Source organism: Lonchura striata, chromosome 5 (assembly GCF_050655825.1).
Source record: "Lonchura striata isolate lonStrDom1 chromosome 5, ASM5065582v1, whole genome shotgun sequence".
NCBI lineage: Eukaryota > Metazoa > Chordata > Aves > Passeriformes > Estrildidae > Lonchura > Lonchura striata.
In genome coordinates, this window is record NC_140707.1 from 57,317,187 (window position 1) to 57,343,693 (window position 26,507).

Consider the following 26,507-nt stretch of genomic DNA (forward strand, 5'->3'; position numbering starts at 1 on the left):
ACATGGGCTTCTCTCTCCACAGGTCTGCAGGTCTCTGTCAGGAATGTGCTCCCATGGGCTCACAGCCTTCCTCTGAGCACCCCCCTGCTCCAGGTGGATCTCTGCTCCCCTGCTGACCTCCATAGGATTCAGGGGCACAGCTGCTCACCATGGTCTTCACCACGGGCTGCAGGGGACTCTTGGCTCCAGTGCCTGGAGCACCTCCTGGCTCTCCTGGACTGACCTTGGTGTCTGCAGAATTGTTCCTCTCACATATTCTCACTTCTCTCTTCCTGGTCACAATTACATCTGTGCAATAACTTTTTTTTCTTTCTTAAATATGTTATCACAGAGGTTTTACTATCTTCTCTGATGAACTCAGCCTTGGCCAGCAGTAGGTCCATCCTGAAGCCAGCTGCACTGGCTCTGTTGGATGTGAGAGAAGTTTCAGCAGCTGCTCACAGAAACCATTCCGGTAGTGTCCCCTCCACTACCAAAACCTGGCCACACAAACCCAATACACACACTCATATGGTACTCTCATTCTTCTCATAACCTGAAAATAAACCTGGTAAAGAAACTTTCTGCACTAGTACTCCACACAGATCTATGAGAAACAGGTGTGATGGGCCTTTAAACTGGTGACAATGTAAGAGAGAATATTCACTGACTTAGAAAAAGCAGCACTTCAATCTCTGCTAAGATATTAAATATTCTACAACAAGGAATCACAAAAAAAACAATTCAAAATACTTGCATTTATAAAGGCGACATATGAAAATAGACTGCTCAAAACCCAGAGGAGTGGAAAAAAGCTCCTACAAGTAAACTTGCAGGGTCAATGGGTTTTTATTCTAGACCGAATTTTTGGCTTCTTAGACAAATACTATTCACCACTGATGTGGCAGGGAAGAATCCAAGATTAACAGCCAACTTGTGTCATAGGTTAGCAATGCTTAATAGCCAGTGTTGTTTCACTATTTAAAGAAAAAGTGTTGAATATGCAAGTTTACCTACTACACTCTGGTTTTGGTTTGGCACACTGACCAGTGGTATGTTTTTTTCCAAAAAGTTTGTCTGAAACTGCTAGTCATGATGCTGATTCTTAAAATTATTTTTCTACCCATAGTATACATCAGAGAAAGAAAACAATTTTGAGGGTAATATGGTGATACAGAAGACAGCATAAAAGTCCTCTTTTTATATCCACAGTAAAATAAAATAAAAATTAAACATTAAAAAGCTTTTCCTTCACACAAATGGTAATTTTACTAATCTTTTCTCTTTCAATTAAAATCAACATTATAATGCCTATTAGAATGTTAAATATATTCCTACTGCAAGTGATCAGAGATGCAATTCAAATACTATTTGTATTTTAAGGCAATCATAATCAACTCCTACTACCATCTGATATTCTGTTAAATGTGAAGTGCAAAAATTCTCAGGCCAAAGCTCATTAGTGGGATAATTAATTTCCCTAGAGTGAAGAGCACAGCTCATAACCATTAACAGAAGCAAAACTTTTACTGGAACCCAAGTTGTCTTTTTTTTTCAGTTAATGCAACATTGTTGTTGAAAGGAGGAACTACACAGTTCTCAATTTCATAGAGATTACTGATTTCAGTAGGAATGGAGAACAGACCATATGAAAATTCTTTGAGGAAAGAATTTCACAGTGACATTTGTCTCTTTTTTGAGAGTATAAACACACTGTTTGAAAGGAAGTGAGACTGAAGAGTATTCACTAAATCAACAGTCTGACAAAAAGCCCAGTATAAAACCTACCACCCCTGCCTCATAGCAAGGAAGACAATCATGTAAAAAGTAAAATAAACTTTATCAAATTATTTCAAGGTTTTGTACTTAGAGGAGTTCATTTTCTTAGACATAGTTACATCTGCAAATGTACATTATTTTGTAAATCATTAAGCTTTATGCCTGTTTGCAAGTTGAAACCATACACAAAACAATTCAAGAAAACTTAGGAACCTGAAAAGCTTTCTTTAAAATGGACTTGATTTTGTAGTTTGTTGCCTTCAAAGTGATTCAGTTCATACAGCACTTGTGAGATAATGGGAAATTGATACTGAAAATGGAATGTAAGCTTGTACAATCAGGCAAACAGATATTTTTACTATTTTATGAAATTCCTTTGTGTTCATTCACAGTCATTAGTAAATGACTGGGGCTAGCAGCCATTGATATTGTCTGAATCCAAAGTTTAATTACTAAATGTGCTAAAAAAAAAAAAAATCATATGCCAAAAGAAGTCCTTTCTAAGCCCACCCATGTGAAATGGGAGCCAGTATTGCCAGTGAAAGGGCAACAGAGTTATCACTCAGCTGCAAGTTTCTACTAAAATCCTGTTCTTCCAGCTCCATGTTCCATACTACGTTTTAAACCTGATAAACTGTGCCTGGAAAAGTCATCTGCACCACAAATGCACATATTTACACACACCAAAAAAAAGTCACCTCCCAGAATTTAAAGAAACCTGCACACCACTGTTTTTCAGAGGCTAAATAAATGTATTTATATCTGAATTGAAACTTACTCCACCAACCGTATTTTTACAATGGTATGGTGCCAGTAAATTTGCTATCCTGCATTAATATGTAGTAAAAAATAGGGAACAAAATGGGAAGAAAAATGACATATCTTGCTGTTTCTCATTTTTATTGTGCCAGTGTAAAACATTGCAGTCATGTTCAAAGATCTAGGGATTTTAGATAAGTGCTTTGGCTACTTTTAAGTTCAGGGAAAAGCCAGGGTAGGGTCTAATCATGGCTCATTCATTGTGCTACTGTCATGGTAAGCCTCTCTCCTGCTCTGTTTCAAACACTGCTTGAAGGGAAGCAGGTGAAGAGGGACCCTGCACTGTCTTTGCACAATAACAAAACTCACAGACACAATTCAGCTAAATTCTAGATATGATCAAGATTGTAGCTTAATCTCTAGTTTAAACTCAAAAACGAAGATCTTCCTAGGCAAATTGAACCTCATAAGCAAAGGCATTTTCCTATTCTTTTGACTTACTTCTGAAAACAGCATCCAGAATAGTATTACGGATTTTTTTTTTTTAAATAGTAATTATATGTTTTTAGAAAGATACAACGGTTTTGCACGTTCTTAGGCCTCTACTTTTCAAAACAGAAAACCAGCCATGTACCATTTTTGACTATTCCTTAAGGGGAAAAATAAAATACAATGTCATACTGCAAACAAACATTTGCTTGTTGCAGTGAGCGACAGACGAACTATTTGCCAGCTCCATTGCCAGACCACCAGAGGGAGTCGAAAGCTACACACAACTTGGGAAAATTTCTAAACCCGTAGTAGCTTAAAACATTGACAGAAAATACTGTATGGTGTGAATACTATGAGAAATGGCTAAGAAAGTTGCCGAGGACAACGAAAAATTTCAGCAACATCATCAGTTCATTATTATCCAGAGGAAAGAAAAACATTGGTGGCAAAGGAGTATTCAGCGACTATTTTTGTTCTGTTTGGAAAGAATGAAAAATCATGCATTTAAATTAGATGTTTTACTTATGTTATAACTGGAGAGAAGTCTTCAAAAAATCAGCAGATCCAGAATTAATACAAAATAGTCTTAAACAAAGAGTGGCTCATGTGCCTTTGAACAGGTCATGGAACACCAGGGGCATCCTGAAGACACTGGGCTCCTGCCTGTGTGCCAAAGGAAGGTGGAAGAAAGTGGGAAACACAGTCTGCCCAGCCTGATGTGACCCTAAGAAAAAATGTGCATACAAGCCTATGTTATTATGTTCCAAAAGCAAGGTCCTTAGCAGAGAGGGGAGAAGGAGACTTTCTATGATCAACTAGGGAAAATTCCAAGAGATCCACACTCCTACTAGTCAGAAACAGAGTGGACCCAGTAACACAAGTGTGAGCTGCTACTTCTGCATAGCAAATATAGGTTCAGAGATCTGACCAGTCACCAGTTTCTGCCATAACAACTGGCAGAACCAAAAAAATATTTGCTTAACATTTTGGAAATTAAATATAATGTAAAGAAAACAGCATTTAAAAAGAAAACAACTATACAAAACAAAAAAAGTTGAGACCTGCTCCAAATAAAGTTATATAAGAAATTAGATCTTTAAAAAGTTATCACAATAATTAACTGGTTAAATACCAAATAGGCAGCAGATTCTTCCAGTCTTGATTTCTCCCAAAACAAGATTGCATGTTTTTTATCAACATGAATTGATCAAACACAAGTTGTCTAGACACAACTGATTTACATTTGATACAAACTGTCAGGACATCCACAGACAATTCCCTGAAATCCTTGCTGCATTGTGCAGTGGCAGCCTACAAAACACCAGGCATCACCAAAAAGACTACTGAGGACCACGCAGCCAGCATAATTCTGCCACAGTGTAGCCCACACTAATCTGCACTGGAGTGCTGTGTGCAATTCTTGCCCCACTGGTTTGACTCAGCATTACATTTCTGACATTCTTACAATACTCAGTTAGCATCACACACTACAACTTACCTTATCTGGTCTAACTCAGACTTTCAGAACTCTACTGCCTAACACTTGCTCTTGTAGGTCAAAAGAAATTCTGCTTTCAGCTTCAGAGAATCTTCAGAGATTAAAATTAATTTTTAATTTTTTTTCCCTCTTCATATCTTCTGTCATAGTCCCATGTCATAGCTCCTTTCTATGAAAAGCTCAATTTGGTATTTCCAGAGAAGATTACAACTGGTTCATTTAAAACACAGTAACATGATCAAAGAAATCTCCAAAAGGTCTAGCTTTTGTCTGAAACCACAGAATAGAACTTCCAGTCTGCTTCAGTGCCCTGGAGATCATTCTATCAGCACAGATAAGGTAAAAACAGCATATATGCTTTTTTTAGCTGCTTGATAAAAACTCAAGTAGAAAACAATAATCTTACTGTGAGGATGGCCTGTTGAGAATGGATGTGAACTATCCTCCTATGGACTTTTTCCATCTTCACAAAGATGATTCACAAAGCTTCTGGGGCTAACTGCCAGTTTTCAGCCTCTTACTGCTCCTGCTGGATCCAATTACAGGTTCCTGAAAATCGGAAGTTCCACATCTGCAGGAAAAAGCTGATTTCTCCTACCTGCTGCTGACCTAACTCTAATTCAAAGTGTAAAAGTCAGCCAGCAAGATCTGGCACCTTGTTCAGAGTATATTTCAATCCAAGTTTGAAGGTGGCACTTCAGCTCATACCTTTCAGTTTGCACACATTTCCCCTGTCCAAAATTTTTATTTAGTTATTTTTAAAACTGTTTTTTTTGTACTTCTAGCAATATTAATTCTGTTTGTCACTTAAGTCATCTGAAGAGTAAGGTACCTATTTAATGATCAGTGCAATTTAAACTGGGTATTTCCACAATGATAAAGGAAAATGTTTATTGCATAGCTTTTCTTCATGGTTTTATTTCCTCTGTATATTGGCCATTTGACTCCACAGTTCTCTTTGGGCCGAAATACCCATGTATTACCTTTCAGGACAAGCAGAAAGACTACAGAAATCAAAGAAATGAGTGGGTTAACATAAATAGAAAGGCCAGGAAAGTAAGACAACTACATATAAAACACGGGGAGTAAAAATAAATAACAGTAATTAAAAGCAAACACCATACATGCATCCCCGTGAAAAACCCAAAGAAAACCTGCATAACCTACTTAATCCCAAGGTATGCAAGAAAAATGTAGGATTCTTTAGGTATGATGATATCATTATACCATAGAATTTCACCATATATATTCACACATTTTCCTCTAAACCCAAGCTCCTGACAGTGTTCGAGCTCAGTAACAGCTGAAATACTATCAGTCTGTCTTAGAGACTTGTTCAGATACTTCTCCCTACTGCCAGAGAAGTCAAGCATAATGTAACAGCCAATAAACTCTGGTTATTACCAATACAACTGCCTTCATCCATGTATCGTCTCCCTAGACTTCAGATATTTGGTTTATATTTTTTTTTACATTTTTCTGAGAGAAGAGTTCCCAGGACACACAACTTCAGTAGTCAGAAGAACGATGGACCTGCAGACCACAGGGAATACCCATGCTATTGCTCTGCACTGTGCTCTCCATGAGCTTCTCTTATGGGAATCCAAGGCTGACTTTTTATCAATTACATTATGTACTTCTCCAGATTACTTTGCATTAACTTTGAAGCCGCCAAACTGGTTAACCACACAATACAGGGCAAAAAAAAACCCCCTCTCTTCCTGTTTTTAACAACATAGTTTGAAGAAGAACACAGGCTGCCTAAGATCAAAACCTTCATTACAGATACCATTCCAGCATAGCTGAAGGGTCTGATTTGCCAAATGTTGATCATACCCTGGTGCTTAACAAAACCTGCAAATAAGAAGTACCTCCAAGACAGAAGCCCAGCAACAAATTTTCCTAAAACCTGTGTTTCTGACAGGACTGGCCAACAGTCTGGGCTTATCATCAATAATAAGCATGGTTAGGCTTGAACAGCCCTAGAGACAGGAGCGTGCACTTGACATCTGGTTCCACTAATATTCTACAAGTCCTGAGCAGTCTTCTAGAACATAGCTTTCCTGTATTTTCTTCACCACTATATTCACAAAATTATCCTTTCTTCTAGTACTTCTATCAAATTCACAATCATCCTCTGGACTCACTCCAAAAATCCTCATTCATTTCCTGAATATTAGGCAAAAAAAACCAATTCAATTAATTATCTTGCCTTTTGATTCTCTTGCTTTTTTGAACCTGTCACAAGGTTTTGCATGTTGGCATGATAAAGAATTTAGAGAAGTGTGTATCTGTCAAAAAGAAAATTCCACTGCAATCTGTTGATAACTGGCATTAAAGAAATAAGGAATTCATGTCCATAATGCTGTATTTGCCACTTGAAAACTGCAGTTTCCAAGAAGAAAAGTTGCCAGGTTAATCTGCGTGGGGTTCTTTTATTCAAAAAGATTTTAACTGAATGAGGATATCATTGCTCCTTCAAAAGCAATGATGTACAACCAGAATGTCCTGTAAATTACAGCAACGCAAAGCACTCAGCATTCCCTTCTTCCCATTTCTTTCCTTCTCCCCATTCCCTGCCCACATTGACACATGAAATAGAACACCCTGTTCCAATCACTGCAAATTAACAGAGCCTGCTCCTTTATAACCAGCTGTCAGAATCTGTCACCATTTCAATTTTTGCCTTTACAGCTTCAAAGGTAAAGGCAGAAATTAGATACGAGTTCTCCTACTAGGACTACCGTAAAAGTTTTTATCTGGCAAGAAAACAATTCTGCAGGTCTCTTTCTCTGCAGATGAGAGAGATCAATACTGTAAAGTTATCTGTAAGCATCCATAGTTGCTGCAAGAGCATCTTAAGACTACCAAAATTGAAAGCCAATGCCAAACTTTTATTCATTTTTGTAATCCAGCAGCATGTTAAGATTTAAAGCCTGTTCTCATTTTGGTCCAGAAGTAGATCTCAAGTCTTGCTTTTCATTTGACAGCACTAAAAACTGAACTGACCTGCCTCAGCTGCAATGGACTGACATGGTGATACATACTAAGCAGAATTGTATGAACACTGGAACGTAAAAGCAGCAGGGACACAGCACCTCAAGCTCTAATTTGTAGCATCCCTCTATAGTGAGCACATCACCAGAGTGGGATCCTGCTCCCTCAAAAAGGCATAAGTTCAACAAGAGTAACTGTTATGTACAGCAGGTTTATTTGCTTAAAGAATGAGAACTCATTAAGGAGACACCTGAGAAAAGCTTTGAGGTATTTGCTGGTTCTGTGAATTTAATTTTTCTTCTCCACTGTATATGACTTTTATAGAGAAAAAAACATATGCACTGTTACTATTGAGTGAGCTTCTGCAGACCATACAATGACACATCTGTAAGCAGTCACCTCAAGTAACTTAGGGACAAATTTCAAGCATTGTCCCCTCTCTGCAGCATCACCTTTAAATTTTCCCCTTTCTTTGCACTTTTCTTAACTCTGAAGACTTTAAACTTGAAAGCTTTTTTAGCATAGCTGAATGTCACACAGAATCATACCCATAACTTAGATAAAATGTACTTGGCTAGACATAGTTTTATCAGCAAATATCATTAATATATATATGCATATTTTGAAATGGCTACCTTTCCAAACAGATTTTGGTTATTCACAAGGCCTAATCCTAAACTCTTTTATTTTATTTCTGCTTACAAAAATAGAAATTTGATCGTAATCATACCAAGACAACTACATATTTAACAAAATAAAAAAAACAATTAGGGAAAACCAGATGAACACAAATGAGACCACTTTTAATATTTGATGCTGGATTTCTTGACAAATATCTTTGTATTAAGAAAGCTGTAAGAAGTTTGCACTCAGTTTGCGGTTTCATCTGTTAGGTTTTTTGGCAGTTCCTGAAGCAATTAAGAAGAGTTCTGTTTTTCTTTTCTTTATTATTGGCATTTCAAAGGAAGTTAGCAGACTTCTGCATGACTCTTGTAAATACAGTTAGATTGGTTGCCAATTTTTAAAATCAATTTTACATGTGAATAATATGGATTTCTCTCTACCACTGAATAAAGTATTAGTCAGACCAGCCCATAATATCTCTACCTAAACACTTGTAATTGTTTCCCAGCCAGTTGCTGTCTTCCATTTCTATCACACAGAACATGAAGATTGTCAAAATACATATTTTCTTGAAATTTGCATTACTGCAGGTCTCTTGCATTTTTCTATTATGCAGTTTCTGGGCACAATAAACAAGAGCTGGTCTATGTAATTGAAAGTATCACTTTATTTTCTACTGCAGACTACAGGAATCAGTCTGAGTTTTCTTTTCTACATAGGTGTTCTGAACATTCAGAATCTATTTAATACATGATATATAAAAATGTGTGATGGCAGGCAAGAGTTAGTGAACAGCTCTGCATTTCTTCTACTTTTAGATAATCTAATGCCTTGTGGGCTAAAGGACCAAACTGAGTTGAAATATCCATGTTATATTCTGTTCTCTCAATCCAGAATATTCAGTCAACTATCTCAACTGAAGGAAGGCAATATAATGTTTTGTCATGTAAAAACTGGAATTTGAAAAAGACTGTCGCTTATCAGGGAAGGAATAAAAACCATTAATTTAGTAAAAACACCTGGAATGATACCTGAGACACAACAAATAATTTCAATATGATGAACTAAATGTTATAAAGCCACACACACACATGCTCAGGGACCTGCAGAGGTAAGAAATATGTTTATGTTGGACAACTAGCAAGAAAGCTTGCAATTCATTGTCAGTGAATAATACATGAACAGGGAGATAGCCGGGGGAGAAATTACCCCTGAAAATATCTGCTCAGAAGATTCTCACTTCTGACTTCCCATAACCTTCTTCCTCTTCTGTGGCAGCTTTATCTGGTCCTCCAAATCTGCGTGAGTCCAGAACCCATTTTTAAAATTCAAGTTTTCTTAATCAAAGCATATTACTTTAAATTGAGATCTAGTCATGCAATAACAGCATGTATCTACATGCATGCAGACAACATATGCACAAAGTATAATATACTTGTGCAACATTTCATTATAACCAATGAACACATTTTTTGCTGAGAATTATTCTGTTCTCAGATGACCGAGAAGAGATACATCTGTGTAGGAATTATTTTGTTCAGAAAAGTAGCCACGGAAAAGGGCTGAGAAAATGCATCCATCAGCAGAGCAAATTTGAAGCCTCAATCCATTCTGTGATGAAATACATATTGCCCCTAGTCCCCAACTGTTTAATGTTTAATAGTTTTTTTTTCATAGCAGTAAACAATAAATAAGCCCAATACACTGATTCTTTTCCTTAAAGTATAGAAATTTCACTAAGCCAGAGGAACTGTAAGTTATGTTTTCTTTGTACTTCTCTAAATCCTTTAGCAGAATTACCTGCTAATACTAGTATTTGTGTTTCTAAAAGTATTACAAAGAAATGGCTTTACCAGATACTGAGTACCTTGAAGATTAGATTAAAACCCACACTAATTGAAATCTCTACTCATAAGAAATTTGATTTTTCACACAAATCTGCCTACAGCATTGCTGACAGCACTCTATTTCTGACAGTAGACAGATATCATATTAGACATTAAAGCAGATTGAGGCACAGAAGCACTGTTAAGAAAACTTAATCTGAGTATACACATAATTCACAATGTAGCACCTCTTCACCAAGACAATAAAAAGTATTTATAGTACTAATGAAGATTAACTTGTACACTTCAAATTTGAAACAGTGGTCTGAGTATGGAAAACACGGCTCATGGTCTTTATATGACCTTGAGTTCCAGGCTGGTCAACAGATTAAAACCCTGTTCTGCCAAGAGTAAATACGCTCCTGCAGGGACATCAGAACAAGATGTAAAACTTATTCTTGAGCTGCCTAGTTTGCAACTCAACTTTCAGTCTATCAATGTGTATGTACATCAGCAGTTATTTATGTAAAGATGCTAATCTAAAAATTCTGACAGCTTAGTGTCAAGTACACTTCCTCCTCAAGAGCTTGGTCACCTGGAGGCAGCAGGCAGTCAAGCATTTCAGCTACCCTGGGTAACTGGTTCAAAGCAAATACAAGGTGACACCTAAATGTACTTGGCCCTGCCCAAAAGAAATAGCCTGGGATTAATTTTTTATTAAACAACTACCATGAGAGCACAAAGAGGACACAGAAATATTCAGCTATAAAAGTTATCTTCGATGCAAGTGATGTATTCTAATAACTTTAGTCTCACAACAGTCTCTCAAAACTGTGTAGAAAAACAGATTGACAATACAGCCATTATCTCTAGCATTTAGTATCTTCTGCAAACATTCTTGTTGTTTCATCAGTTTGTCAAAAAACAGTTTAAATTTCCCAATAGAGAACAACTGTTCAGTGTTCCTAACATTTAAGTTCTTTCAGCTGGATCACAATATTCCAAATCCACCTGGTATCCCACAGTTTTTTACACTTACATGAAATCAGACTGAAATTGCTTTTTCTTGTCCTCATCCTGAAGACAAGTTCCACAAACTCATCGAAGTGCAAACTTTATAAGCAACCTGTTCTCCATTCTCCCAATTCACTTATACTGTCTGCATGACAAGTATAAATGGTGGATTGTTTGTTGTATTTACAGCAAGTTTATTCAGGAGAGGAAAAGTATTCTTTTACAAATGAGCCATGTTCACTATTGAGATTACTTCCAAAGAGAGCATTCAGAAAGCAAATCTGAATATATTACACTGACAATTATTTTTCAATACTTTAACATAGGCCACTTAAAATTGGTTGTTATTAGCACATAGACTGATCTTTAAATATACTACTTCTACATAAACAGTGCAAATCTCAATATTCACATCAACCTGAAATTAATGCTGCAATTACTGTTGACATTCACATCAAGAAAGTAGTAAACTATTTCACATGAGCAATTCCAAAACCTCAGAATGCCATTATTAATATTAAAGAAACACAGAACAAACATGTTGGGCTTCAAAGCCTTGTTTTGATACACACAATCCCTGTAAACATGGATTTATTGTATGTGTCAATACTGATATCTGATATAATTCTATAAATAAAACCACTGATATAAACAATTTCTATAACCTTTTTTTTTTTTTTTTTGCATAGGGTTTGGATTAAGGTTACTTCAGCATAGAGACAGCTGTTAACAAAATCCTCTAGTCAATGAGTCTTCCATCACACAAATTTAGGCATATGACAAGGAGCTTCTCTGACTTCAGTGAAAACTTACACATGTAAGCATTTGCAAAACTGGAGTCATCTTTAGCACTTAAGTTACCCCTAGTCATTGAGAATGCAAGCTATAAAAGAGCTCTCCATAAATTTATAAAATATACTGATTTAAAAGTTTATGCTGATGTTTCTTGAAGTCACATTTATGATTCCAAACAGTTATGTACATACTATACTATCACAGTAGGAAATACTTCACTGTAGAACACCACAGTGAACAAGTCGTGAAGCACAGTGTTCAATATAATTTCCCTTTAGTATTCCCAGTGCATAAGTTGTTAACATCTACACTACACAAGGTGCCCAAGTCTAGTATTTGTTATATACAATGTAAAAGCAAGATAGAAAGAGCTTTGCATTTTACAGTAAGGAATGAAAACAGTGGGTAATATACAGGGATTCACTCCTGCAAAGTACAGAAATTTCCTTCACAATGACCACAGCCATCAAGTATGATGGATTTCAGGTCATTCAGCCCAGTAAAACAGCGCTCAGCACCTTGTAGGAAGAGAGATCTGAGTGCACTTTATTCTAGAACACCTCCTTTGGATGTTATAAAGTGCAAAAAATAAAACATATATTCTAATATTTTACAGTCACTATTAGACTGCCATATTTGCACAATGCAAAATTCAAATAACTTGGTATGCATTTTTATGGACCCTATAATGACAAATGTTGAAACTGGAGTTTTCTCATCTTTAAAAAAAAAAAATCTTAGTATTTTAAAATTATTGTTTAACTATAAAAAGAAAATATAAATTATAATTAAATCTTGAAATAGGTATTTCAATATATGACTATTTTCCAAAGCATCAAATATGAAATTTAATTTTTTCTTATAGCATTACATTTTAGAATCTGTAAAATCTTTTAGAAGTTAACAACTTCAAAAAATAAAAATTGTTGTATCACAGTACTAGACATCTCACCTTATCAGATATCTTTTACCCTAGAAGTGTTTAAAAAAATAAATTAATTTAAAAAATCTAAGACTTCTATTCTCAGTTGTTTATAACAAGATATGTGGAGTTATTTTTTAAACAAAGTAAGAGTTCCATAGTGCTTCATTTTAATTTTAAAATTCAAATAAATGGGACAGAATGTAACCATAAGTTTAAGAGGCTTTAAAGTACTACACTGCTTTGGTGCATTGTACCAATGATTGTTTACATGCATGAAGAATCAAATTCTACAATATTCTTCACAGAGCTGGATAAGAGCAGAAGATCCTGAAGTTCTACATGTTATAGAGCTTTCCTTTCTTTGAGCAGTGGGGAAGGAACTGGGAGGAAGGTTGTGACACTGAGGACCAGTCTTCTTCCAAGCGGTACCATGAGCAGCACAGCTACTTACCTTGAGCTTGGCCGCACACCAGTAATTTAGCCCTCAGAGAATACAATGTTGGTTGTAGAACAGTATTATACTATATCCAGTGATACCAAACAATTCTTGAAGGAAATGTATGGAAATACAGAGCTAAAAAGGTATGACTGAAATACATTTCTAAAGCAACAGAAGTCTTCCTGTAGCAGCCTGTAAGCCACAGGGAGGAAGAGCAGGAGAAGACAATACAGGTACTGCCAAGTCTATAACCACTTAACTCCTCGAGACAGGATATTCTCTGCTGCTCATTCAGAGAACTGGAAGATGGTTTCTGGGTTATTGCTGTCTGTAGGGTTTGTGGGCTGCAATGTCTTTGTGGGTGTAGTTTTACCATGAGAATGAGAGGAAGAAGAATGGGAACTTTCACTGGAGCTGCTACGTGTCTCTGTGCTTGTACTTGTTTTTTTCATTTTCCTTCTTTTTGCAAGAGGTGCCTTGTCCACATTCTGGAGACAGAATCCTTCCCTTTTGTACTTGTTAAAGGCCTGTTTCAAAATAAAAGGTAATTCTAAGCTTTTCAAGATATTTAACATATTTTATCACTTATTGTGAATGGTCTACAGTACAACACAAGATAAAATGTAATTTCTTGACTAATTCCTATTTTAGCTGTAACAATGACTCTACCAACCTTTACAGGTACATAAGAGCCAATACAAAACATTACTGATTGGCATCTTCCTCTCCTTGTTCTTTTCCATTTAGAAGTATTTTTTATTTAGCCTTAACCTATTTAACACTACATTTTCAGAGAGAACACTGCTAAATTAGTTTTTCTTTCAGTCCAAATTATGTTACATTGTCAGGACCTCTCCAAGAAACAATTACTTTGTTCTTCTCTCCTTCCTAAAAAGCAGCCACAAGCATTTCAGCATAGATCTACTACTCAATTTTTATTTATTCTTTGCAGAGGTTATAATGAGAATCAACACTATGTTTATAAAATACAGTTACAGTTCAAATTATTTTAATAAATAAACAACAGTAGATAAGCAAGCCCACTAAAAAAGCATCATGATATAAAAAATATTAACTACATACATATATTCCAGAAACTCTACCTCAATTTCATAACCATAATGACAAAAAGTCAGTTACTTAGGTTGAATATGAAGTTTCGTTTTTTTAAATAATATTTTTAATAGATTTCTCTAAGAAATAGAATACTTTTAATTGCTGTTTCAAGAATGGCACCCAATGCCCAAATCGTCACAAAAATAAATACCTCCAAGAAATTTATGCTTGCTTCATCATTCATATTTTCATGTACTTCATCAGAGATGTTATAAGAAAATGTTATTGAAGAAAAAAAACAGCTATAAGCATATACTGAATTATAAGGACATACGTATAGTTTTAAAGAGAAAACACACACAAATCTAGATGACACAGTACAAAACAGCACATGACAAAAAATTTCTCAGAACTTACATGGAAAGTGGCTTTGACATATGTGTGCACTGCAGCTCCTGAAGAGCCTAAGTTATCAGGTGTCATTAGAGGGTTAGATGAGAGCTGGCTGCCATCCTGAAGCCACTCGTTGTATCTCAGGCTGGACATTTTAATCCTTTTGTTTGGATCCACTGTGAGAAGTCCTAAAAGAAACACATTACATTCTTGCAAACTGTCAGCTATTTATCTTCAGTCAATAGAAAATGCAAATATTTCTTAATAAAATCTCATGCATTGCTTTGATAAGTAACTGATGTCAATATTTATCCTAGGTATGCCAATATTTACCCTAGATAAAGCTCACACAATGTTATACTATCATCCTCTCCAGAAGAATCTTAAAAGTAAAAAATGGATATCTGTTTGCTAACTCATATCTCTCTTCACACAAACTCAGAACTATCAAATTATTTCTTCACTTAAAACCTGTCTAGGATAAAGTTCAAAAGAGTAAGCCTCAGATTCCCTGCACAATTCACTCGTCAGAATCTCAAAATCCCTATATTTTTGGCAGAAAAATTCCATACAAATCTGCTTCTACAGAAATTCAGAACTCCATCTAAGTAGCATTAAGGTGTCTACCTCACGATGAAAACTTAATTAGATGCTCAAAAGCTTAAGGGAACCAAAGCATGGCAAATGTCAATGAGGTAGCTCAGAAATACAGTAAGTAGTCTTTGTACAGGAATTTAGAAACAGCCAATGGAAAAGAAATAGTAATACATTCATTTTCTGCAAAAGCTCAGTTTTTAAGACATTTATCTCATAAACAGTTTTGTTTTTTCAGAAAGGCAAAAATAACATAATAGAAAAATTCTGCTTTTAAATATGTTTTAAAAGTGAGTTCACTTCAGTTCCTTGCAATCCCACTAACCTTATCAACATTTTACCAGGTTAGAAAACTCTGCTAGGCGTGCAAGCAATTTGTAACACATTCTGATGCATCCATTGCTTATAGCAGAGGTCAGTACACAGCCCAAGCTGTGCATATTGCCCTATCAAGTTAGACACTTGGCAGCATCCAGATATCGTATGGTTTTCCAAATTCTAGATTCTACCTTTTAAAATAAAAACATAATGTACATTAAATACTTGTAAACACATACCTCGAATTAGCTCTTTAGCCTCTTCAGAAACATTTTTCCAAGCCTCTCCTTCAAAAGAAAATTCTCCCTTTTTTATTTTCTTCATAATTTCCAATGCGCTGGTACACGTCAAACTTCTGTCTTGAGACTGAAATGGTACTTGTCCTGACAGCATCGTGTACTGTCACAAGAACAAAAGCAGCATTAGGAAACACAGTGTGTTTATAGACAACTCTGCTGCTCAATATGAAAGGCTGTTGTTTGCATCACCAATGCTACACAATAAAACTTGGCCTAACATAACTTTAAGGCTATAGAATATTTAAATATAGAAGACTTTCTCTGGAGTCCTTGTTAGAAAAAACATTCATCTATTCCAGGAAGCTATGAACAAGATATATTTCTACCTCATTTATATCTAATGAAACTAATTTTCTGTAGATCAAAATACAGGTTGATTCCTTCTTGGAATTGAAACTGTTGAAAGATTGATATGGATGCCTGTAAAATCCCCTAACAAGCATATATCTTTTTGAGAAGCTGACTGTATCAAGTAATTTTTCCATTCCCAAAAATGTTAAATTTTATTTCCTACTTGCTAAAAAAAATTTCTGCTCCTGGAAAAGACCTTTCTTTGGAATATATTATTTGTGCAGCGCTACTTTCACCTCCCCTTAGTTCAGCATGTACACAATTTATGTCTGAAATCATCTGAAGTCCCTTGCATTTCAACAAAATAAAAATTATTTTTAAATTATAAATTTATATTATAAATTATAAAATTATAAATAAATTAGTTAAAACTCTCAATCACTCACCAAAATAACCCCCAAACTCCACAGATCACAAGACTCATCATAACCATTGTGATTCAAGAGTTCTGGGGCAGCGTAATGAAGAGTAAAACATGGAGTCTTAAGAGGTTGATTATCAGGTGGTTTTAAACGAGCAAAGCCAAAATCAATTATTTTTATTTCTGAATTATCAGTTTCATCTGTAAATAGTAAATTCTGAAAAGCAAAGACAAAAATCAATATTAACACTGGGTACAAAATTTGTTATAATTTTGTTACATCTATCACTACAGAAAATGTTCCATTATCTAGAGGGAAAGTGAACTGCAAGACACTGAGGGAAGAGAAAAAGAGAAATAACAGTACTCTGGGCTGTTAGAAATGTGATGTGTTGACCTGCACATGCATATCTGCAAGTCAGGGTGATTCTGAGATTACTAATGAAAATGGATACCTAACACAGAAGGTTGGAGAAAAGAATTCTGGGAACATTGACAAGAAAAACCGTAAGACATCCATATGTTGGAGATGGGAGAATTGCCTTCTTCTTCAAACAAAACCAAGTTTTCTTAAGCTTCCAATTCCTTCTGGCATGTTGTCAACAACAGCTTTCTTGTGTGGGGGATTCCCACTGCTCCTTCTTACTTGTGACTGAATAGTCCTTGGTAGTCAATGGCACCACAGTACTGCCATGAGGACAATAATGCACAAGAGTCATTTGAAAGTGAAGGATGGTGGCAAAAAGGTGCACCTTGGTGTGCAGTGGTGTTAATAAGCGCACCAATAGCTCAGAGGTTTCACTGAGAGCTGTCTGGCACAGGTGGCAAAGCCAGTGCACATATATGTTTTGGAAAAAAACTGGGACCAACAGCATTCACGCACTGAAGGTCACGTAACAGTCCCACCACAAACCTACTCCTTAGACCAAGGCAGAGACATTGGTGCACTAGTCCCTGAGAATTCCAGCTTTACACACTGGAATGTGGCACTTTTGGACTTGAAGACAGACAAGTTGTTATCAGTTTGAAAAATATAAGGTAATCTGCTTCTTTTTTGTCCCCTGAGCATTTGTATTTGCCAAGAAAGATACAATAGGGACACTAAGTCATAGAAAAACTGTCTGAGGCCCAGATAAACCATAAGCTAATTCTGCTCTTCCCTTCAGCTTCTGAGAGAAGAGCATCATTTTGCTGTTGCTTTTACTGTTCAATTTATGAATGCTAGGAAAAGTCTCAATATTAGAAATCCTATAGTCCTATCTAACCTTGTAATACAAAAGGTGAATGACTCACACAAAGTAATTAATTTCAAACTCATTAACAAGGGTAAAAAATGATTGCTAGACTGCCAGCAGATCAATAAGGAGAACCTGAGACCATTAATTATGGACAAAAGAAAATAGCTGCTACAAAACAGTATTTTAGCATTTTTGCTTTCTGTACTGCTGATAGAGCTCAATGCATATTCAGAGGAGTCAGTTTTTAATTGTTGTGTGTAAATGGATCTACAGGAAGCCTAATTTCAGCAAAAATATTCATACAAGAAAGACAAGTGATTAATATAATAGTCTTTTTTCTATGGTGATGTAATATAACCTACAAGTAAATAAAGAATGAATAACATTGATTTACGAAGTCCTTTCTTATGATAAAAATTAAATTGGTTATGCATGGAAAGAAAGGTACAGTCCAATTATCCTACACCAGGTTCAGGTATTCCTATTAATTAGGCAAATTAAGCCTGTTTCAGAACCCTCCCATCCCCTAGATATTTACAGCTATATTCCACCTATATTTTAGAATACATAAACAACATTCTCTCACACTTGTTATGTTTTGTTGTAATACCTTTAGGACCCAGTTCACAGATTAAAGAACAGAGAAACAGCCCTCAAATCCTCTACTGAGAGGCTCCAAAAATGGTCACATATGCTACACAAACTCTTTATTCCTATGAATTCTCTATTTTCTATCCAGTACTTTTCCTCTGTTTTATAGACCAACATGTGTGATCTAATTACTATTGATAAAAAGAAGTCTTCCAGTACATGAAATTCAAAGTCTCACTCTTAGTTACATTTAACCAGCCAGACATTAGAAAAAATAATTATCAGTAGCACATTAGATTGCAAAGTTGAGCATCAAAAAATCTGACTGGAATTCTTAGAAAAGCAACAGAATTTCCTATATATCCTTTTACAGAGAAATGCACTAACCATATCTATATTGGGAAACCTGCACATCCCATTCTAAGTTCATGTCAGAACCTAAAATAGTAACTTTCAAAACAAGCAGGAAGGAGACAAGCAAGTTAAGTCCAACTTTGTGGAAGCAATGGATTCTGCAAGCTGTTTGCTAACCCTTCATTACTTGACTTCCCAGACTTCTGTTCTTGAACATAATGCAGACTTGAAGACTGCCTAATTTACCACGCAGCTAAGCTCTGCTTTACTGTGCCTTTATATTCAAAGCGGCAATAAGACTCAAATGATAAGAGCAGAAGAAAGAAAGAGGGGTTGGTTTCATCCTTTTAATAATTACGTGTTTCAAAAGTCATTTTCTTACCCTGATGATGCGACTCTTGGAAAAAAGTTTCTTTGATGACTTTTTTAACTCATACATTAGAATTACAAAATAGTCTCTCTAACTGTTTACTTACAACAGGAGTCCAAGACAGAGATTCTTTCAAACTCATATATTTTGGACTAGTTTTCAAAAATAACTAGCAACACCTAGAAAACTTCATTACTAGTTGAACTGGAATTATTATAAAATAGCAAGTCTTCCATATTACAGAAAGTATATTACAAAAAGATAAAACATCAGTAGGAATGGTGGATTATTTTTTAACTCCAGCTACAAAAAGAGCAGCTATTTCCTGGGGTCTGATGGCTGTCATCACCCTACAATGAACATCCTTACTGGATGAATCCACATTAATCTACACTATTGTCAGTCTCAAGAAAACATACATCCCAACCCATTGCTGGCAAAAACACCCAAGAAAACACTGGCTCCAGGAGGTAGAACAAAGCCAGTGGTCAATCTTATAATAGTAAACTGAATATTTACTATTATAGAAGGCACAATGATGCTGCACAGCAAAAATACCAGAAAAGCAGTTACTGAAAAATAGATATTAATATATTGTTTCTTTTGGGAAACTACTGAACTCACTGAACTCAAATCACACATCTCTCTTAGTGCTCATTTCATACTTAACTGGAAAAGAAGCCCTACTAAGGAAATTAAGATCAAACAGAAGATGGAAATGTACAGACAAAATACCCAAGCAACCTAGCTCTGCTTATGAATTGTTTCACACCATAAATGCATACTAGTGAAAAATGCCCCCAAATAGGCAAAGAATGTTTTTGAACAAGAGTAGAGACTGCTTACAGTTACTTTTACCTATGAACAGAAAAATATCTACAGAATTTGCTAAGTAAAAGTTGTAACATCTAATTAAAAATACAGAAGTAGAAAACTCTGTAACAAAAGGCTGGGGAAACAGATACATCACATTCCAGACATTTAATAACTTATTGTCAAAACACATATATGCAAGTCACTATACCTCAGGTTTCAGATCTCTGTGGACTACTCCTACATCATGCATATGGCTCACTGCTGAAACAAGTCTCCGCATAATGTGACTGGCTTCAGTCTCACTGAAATGTTTCTTTTTCTGAATACGTTCAAGCAATTCTCCTCCCTTCAGCAATTCCATTACTAGGAATGTGTGAAGCTGAAACAATAAAAATATAGCATGTTAAGAAATTTAACATTACAAACCAACATTCACTCAGGAGTTAGGTGCTATTCTGACAGGTTCTCAATGTTTGAAGAAATAGCACTGCTGCTTGTAGTAATTTGGAAGACCAAAATAAAGCACCAAATCTCAGATGGCATTTTTCCCATCAGTCTTGTTGAGACTGAAGAATAATGCCTTCCCATGTGCACCCATATTTATTAACAAAAATGCAATGCCACCAGCTAAATGTATAAATTTGTAGGGAGATGAAAAGGCTTTACTTAGGCTAACAAGTAAATCTGGAAGAAGCAAAACTTTTACTGCTTAAGCCTGTTCTGATATGAGGATATGTGTCTATTAATATGTATAAGGAGGTAACCACTTAAATGTTACTAAATCCTTTAAAAGCATCCTGAAACTTTACCTCTGAAATAAAAAATTATCTAGAACCTGTGATTTTATCCACTATAGAGTAGTAGCCAAAACTACTCCATCATCAGAATTAAAAAATATATCTTACCAAAAATTAAAGAGCTTTTTTTAAAATTAAAAAAGCAATGAGTTTTTAGAAGGTTGCTCTTTTCAAGGCAATCAGTAAGCAGAGGCTTCCTTGATTATAAGACAACACTGGCACACAGTCAACTGCAATTCAAATGTCTTGCCATTAAACAAACAGCAGACTTCTCAGAACAAGGAAGTGAAGTCAGCATTCTCAAAAGGCAATGGATGTAGACACGCCATGGCTTCGAGCCCTTCCCTTCCCTGAATGACAGTAACAAAAGTAGTATTTCCAAGCAGAACAAAAATGTTCTGGGAAGGGGCCAAAAAATGGAATTCAAAGCAATAGTCAGAAGGTGCACACTTTATATACCAAAGAACAGAAGCAGAGCTATGTGGACAGAAAACAGTAACACTTCTTAGAACAACCAAGGTGTCTAGCAGTGCTTGAATGATGTCTTCTCCTGCAAATTTTCTTTATGTCTTAGGAATATCTTAGGAATATCAGGGAAGTTAGAAGGATAAAAATACTTTTTTCACTAGAAAATTTATGGCTTACCAAAAGACTGCAACCCAATATTATATGGTTGGAATACTAATGTAGAATTTGAACAGACTGGTATCAGAGCAAGTTAAAAACTCGAATTTCTTCTTATTACGACAAACTGCAGAAAGGTCAAAATTAGAAGATTTCCATCAGTTTTGGTCTTCAGAATATTGTGTGCCAGTAATCTTAAAGCTAACACCTGGGATCTACCAGAAGTAGCTAAAAATACAGTGGGTTGATTGTCTGAGAGCAGCCTATTCAGTGGCAGAGCAGTCTGGAGAACCAATTTCTTAGGTTTAGCATATTCATTTTACTCAAAGGAAACTGAAAGAAATGTCCTGTTCTACACATGTGCACTGATATTGCACATATATGTAAAAAGAGGATTTTCTCGTCATTAAAAATTACAGTACAGACTGTACTGTACAGTACTGTATCCTCTCAGTGAATTCTGAAGTGCTCTACATGAGCTCTCTGCTGTTCCCAGCACAAACAGCGTGAGGGGGATAGACTGGGATATGTGGAGAGGTAAGAGACCCCTTGTTCCATTACAAAATCCATAGACCAACATAGACCAACAGAGTAGTTTAGGTTGGAAGAGAGCTGCACAGGACATCTGGTCCAAAACCCTAGCTCAAACCAAGGGCAACTTCCAATTCAGATCAAATTATTGTTTATTCCACGCTGTAGAGTTTGTATTATGTTAAAGGAAAAAGACAGTTAAGACATCTAAATAAACTGATCTTAATAAATTTTCCAATACACTCTCTACTTTCACATTTGGTAATCTGGCAAGCTATTTGGTTATCTCCATTAATTTACTAATGTGTAGGAAAATATACTAGATATATAAACTTCATATGCGGCATTTCTAGATTAATTCACAAATACAGTTTAAGATTTATAATGATTCTGGGGGAAAGGTGATGACACATTTCAGTATCATAGATACAGAAATTGGGCCACAAACACATTGTATGATGGCAAACAAAGACAAAACAGAACAATGAACAGAATTCAAGTCTCTAATTTTTTCACATACTGTTTTGATTTGCTAGAGTAATAGCAAGATTGTTAGAATGAAGGATATCTGCTTCACTTTCTGTACTGACTAGACAAAAGCCCTAGGAAAAAAGTTGCCTCCACAGTTACAGAATGCTTAAGTCCAAAAAGTTCTTTGGAAAACACATAGCAGTTGTTTGGTAGGTGCTGATTACAGTTTCTTCAAAATACCTGGTCATGAAATACTTCATGTAACTTCACTACATTTGGATGTCCTTCGCAGAGTCTCAGAGCTGTTATTTCTCTCTGGGTGTTGGCTTCCATTCTGGAAAAATTGAGCAGTCATTTTGTAGCAATTTTACTGAGCAAATTGCCCATTCCGAGTGTTATTTTTTAACTGTTTGCAATCCATATTTTTTTTACTATTACAATCACTTGAACACAATTAAATGCTTATTAAAACTAAGTGGAGAAAAACTCTCCTCATAACCCTGCAATGTAGTCCATCAAAAAAACCATACCCAATTAAAAAAATGTTTTTATTGCAACTGCAACTTCCTACAGCAAAAGCTGATGTGATACAGAATAGTTTCAATCTAAAACAAACCATGACCTTAGTCCAGGGCAATTTGACTTCACCTTTGTTACTACCAATATTTGTTAGTTCATCTTTATCTTGGTCCCATCTTTTTTCATTCTTAATGGGGACAAGTGCTTCCAGAATGAATTGGAAACTATGAACTCTACTAGAAAAATAATATCATCTATATATGAAATGTGCTATACAAATGAACCCCTAAATAGAGAATTGTAAAAATCTGAAATGGAAGAGATAAGAGACCATTTCCAGAGAAAAATCATTGCATAAGTTCCCTTTCAAGTATTGAAATCTATAGCCATAAAAAGTGAAAACTGTGATTGTTATAAAAACTACATGAATGGTGACACAGCAGAACATTTTTTTTCCATTATTATACATATATAGTTATATATATAGTTATTATAGATATATAGTTAATAGATATTGATTTACTTTTGGCAAATATTGCCTGAAAATTTCTGCCAAAACTCTCTCTGAGAAAGGCTAATATGTACTAATTTAGAGAATGGCTTTACAGGTAACAGATTGAGATAGAATCTCTCAACACATATTTTCTTAATTTTTGGTTGCTTTTTTTCCCCTCCTAATTAGGATGAGAACCACAGTGAGAATTCTGTACAAGAAAACTCTGTCTTTCTGTAGGCTTCATATAATCAACAAGTAAACTAAGCTGTTCCACCTGCATCTCTGCTGCTGAAATTTTTTAACTGGAAGTAACTTCTGGTCCTTAAAGAATTAAAAAACCTGACTCACAGAGTCTTTCCCCCTAAACTACTATCAGAAGGAAGCAGACCTTGGAAACAGATGAAAAAGGTTCAGTATCATGAGCAAAATCTTTGAAATTTGTTTGTGGGCTTTTCTGAATACTTCCCCCCACCCCGTAAATAGTTACCATCTCAGATTTTAAGCAACCCTGTGAGAAACAAATAGGCTGTTCTAAAACAGTAACTCAAGCAGGTTTACATTGTTTCAGTGGTCATCCGATATACAGAAAAACCTAAAAATGTTGGCTGGGGACAGGTCCAGCACTATTAAAAAAGCAACACCACAGAGCTCATCTGAGCTTTCGCCTCAAGTATCATGAAAAGGTTTCCTGAAATGTAAGATTCCCCTTTTGGGCACATTTACCCAGTAGGAGTGAAAGACTAACTTTGAGGCAAAGAAGTTGCTAGGAATTTATACTTTTCCTTTTAGCAAGATTTAGTGGTGTGATCCTCAGAGCAATATTACTTACAGACTCTAATTCAAGTTGGGTTTTAGCCAATTGTTCAGAGCGTGGGTTTACTGCTAACTCTAAATACTGTACAAACATGCTGAGTCTGCTCACACCCTGCAATCCTAAAAAAAAATTTCAAAAATCTCTGTATACAGATCGCTTCTTACCTTCATTTAGCCTGAGCCACCAAGATGAAGGAGAAAGAGCAAAAGAATCCATGAGTAGTGTAATTCAGGGACATAATTTCTAGAAGTTCTAGGGGAAAATTCAATACTGGTCTGCTCACTTACCCAGAAACAAAACCCACATTATGTTGAGATGGGAGCACTAACCTACAGCTCTACTGATACCAAAGAAAAAACTTGTAAGTGTAGACACATGGCAGAGATCTTCACATTAAAATACCCAATGTAGTTGTCTACCACACACCACTTAAGGCCTCATTTTAATGAGTGAAATCCCCGTGAATCCATCTTGCAGGGTGAATTAGTTCACTGCAATATACATACCTAGAGTAGGATTCAGTGGCCTAAGCATAGGAAAGAAGAGCCTGGAAGATGACATCAGCCATGAAGACATCTACAAAAAGGTAGTAGTCACAAGACTGATGGGAACCAGAGGACAGAGAAGACACCAAGAGATGCTAAAATAGCCCAGTGTAGATGTCTATGTTTAAGTTACTGAATCCCACTTCTAGTGCAAGACAGTTTTAGGCAGGTTTCCATTAATTCAGCAGACCTCAGAAAACTAACTCAGACACCTACACTTCAGCTTCTTGCTCTTCAACCTGTCCTATTCAAAAAGCACATGATGAAATGACAGACACTTAGGTCTGGCAGACAGCTTCTTCTAGACTCTGGAAAAACTGAGGTACAGCCAAATGTCTCGAGCAAGAGATCACTGAACTATCATTCTGACAGCCAAACATTTCTACTCTCCTGCCAGCATTCTGCAACACACTAGGGATGTACTTACTAATGAACTCTGCAAAATGAAGGTAAAAATCCATCTGCTACTCAAAGAATCCCTTATCTTTATTCTCCTCTGAGCAAAAACTCCCAGAGATATCCATTCTGGAAAAGAACCAGATGGTACCCATGTACAAAGCAAGTCAGCTGCTTCCATTGTGGTGTTCTCTACAGAACATCCAGGAAACAAGATAAAACTTACAATTCCCATTTTACACACACACACACTTAGATATGAGGCAACACACACTGCAGACCATTCCTAAAAGCAGCATCCTAGGCAATCAATTGGGCTGCTTAAGAGGGAGCTAGCGTAAGCCTATGTCAGTTCACTTAAGTCTCAAGATAGAAGAACCTTATACCTTTACTTTGTTAGGAGCAAAATTAGGGGAAATAATGGTAGAATACAACTAGGAACCAGAAAAGTACTCTATAGTTTTCTTCTTGTGTCCCAACTAAAGCAACATTATTTCAAAAGACTGTCAGAATCTTTTAACGGTCATAAGGTTACAATAAGTGTCTGTAGATTCAAAGAACAGGAAATAATTTTCAAGTTATTACTTCTAAAATTGTAGTGAACATTATTCTACTCCATGGGTGACAGTAAGCAAAGAAAATATTTTTATTGTCTTATAGAATATTTATACCTTTTGCTAATTATTTTTACTGCATACTCTTGGCTAGTTTTCTTGTGTAAGCACTTTCGACAAATGGAAAAACTTCCTTCTCCCAATGGTTTCTCTTTCAGATCCAGTTCATAATGATGATAAAATGGAGAGTCCTGTTAGGAAACTGTCTGTATTTAGTTTTGCAGAATACTTTTAGTATACACAGTCAAAGACAAAGAGTAAAATTTCATGAGAATTTTTCATCTATATTTAAAACTGTAAAAGAGCTCTCTTTTTATTAAAATATAATCTTAAATTTTACTAAATAAAATGCATAAACATTATTCTAACAATCATAGAGTAAAGCTTACATTACATTAAACAAATAATCACTAAATAAATCATTACTACTACAACAGTTGAAGATACAAAATCTTCAGACAAACAGGATCAAAGATGGTCATACATACATTTATCCACAAAAATATGTGCTCATTTGAGGACATCACAATAGCATGTGCTCTTATAAGGCTTCACACAACTATATGCTCTTTTGGGTAAAAAAACCATAGATGGAATTATTATACAATAAATTAGCTTCAGAAATATCTACAGTGTTTGGCTGAATAAGAACTATCAGGAGTCATATTATTATTATTACTATACTTCAGTCTTCTGGAAAACTAAATAATCATCTCATTCTTCAGATTAAACTTCAACCACTTCTTAATAGGATCACATGCAAGATCTGATGGATCATTAGATGCTTGAATCATCCAAGGAGCCATTACAGAGAATCGATAAATGAATGATG

The 26,507-nt window shown here is 35.7% G+C and overlaps 1 protein-coding gene across 2 annotated transcripts in view; it reads right to left on the reverse strand.

Annotated features, from left to right (window-relative positions):
* Window positions 1-9,223: 9,223 nt before the first annotated feature.
* Window positions 9,224-26,507, reverse strand: part of RPS6KA5 (ribosomal protein S6 kinase A5) — a 64,937-nt gene continuing 47,653 nt past the window's right edge. The window contains exons 11-17 of one of the 2 annotated variants that reach the window (XM_021531934.4): window positions 25,733-25,866; window positions 22,532-22,625; window positions 20,077-20,247; window positions 16,525-16,716; window positions 15,728-15,887; window positions 14,601-14,764; window positions 9,224-13,654 (exon numbers count right to left, since the gene is read on the reverse strand). In XM_021531934.4, coding sequence (XP_021387609.1) covers window positions 13,415-13,654; window positions 14,601-14,764; window positions 15,728-15,887; window positions 16,525-16,716; window positions 20,077-20,247; window positions 22,532-22,625; window positions 25,733-25,866 — 1,155 coding nt within the window. In that variant the 3' untranslated portion in view covers window positions 9,224-13,414. The remainder of the gene's footprint in view (window positions 13,655-14,600; window positions 14,765-15,727; window positions 15,888-16,524; window positions 16,717-20,076; window positions 20,248-22,531; window positions 22,626-25,732; window positions 25,867-26,507) is intronic. The other variant, XM_021531936.4, reaches the window with a different exon arrangement.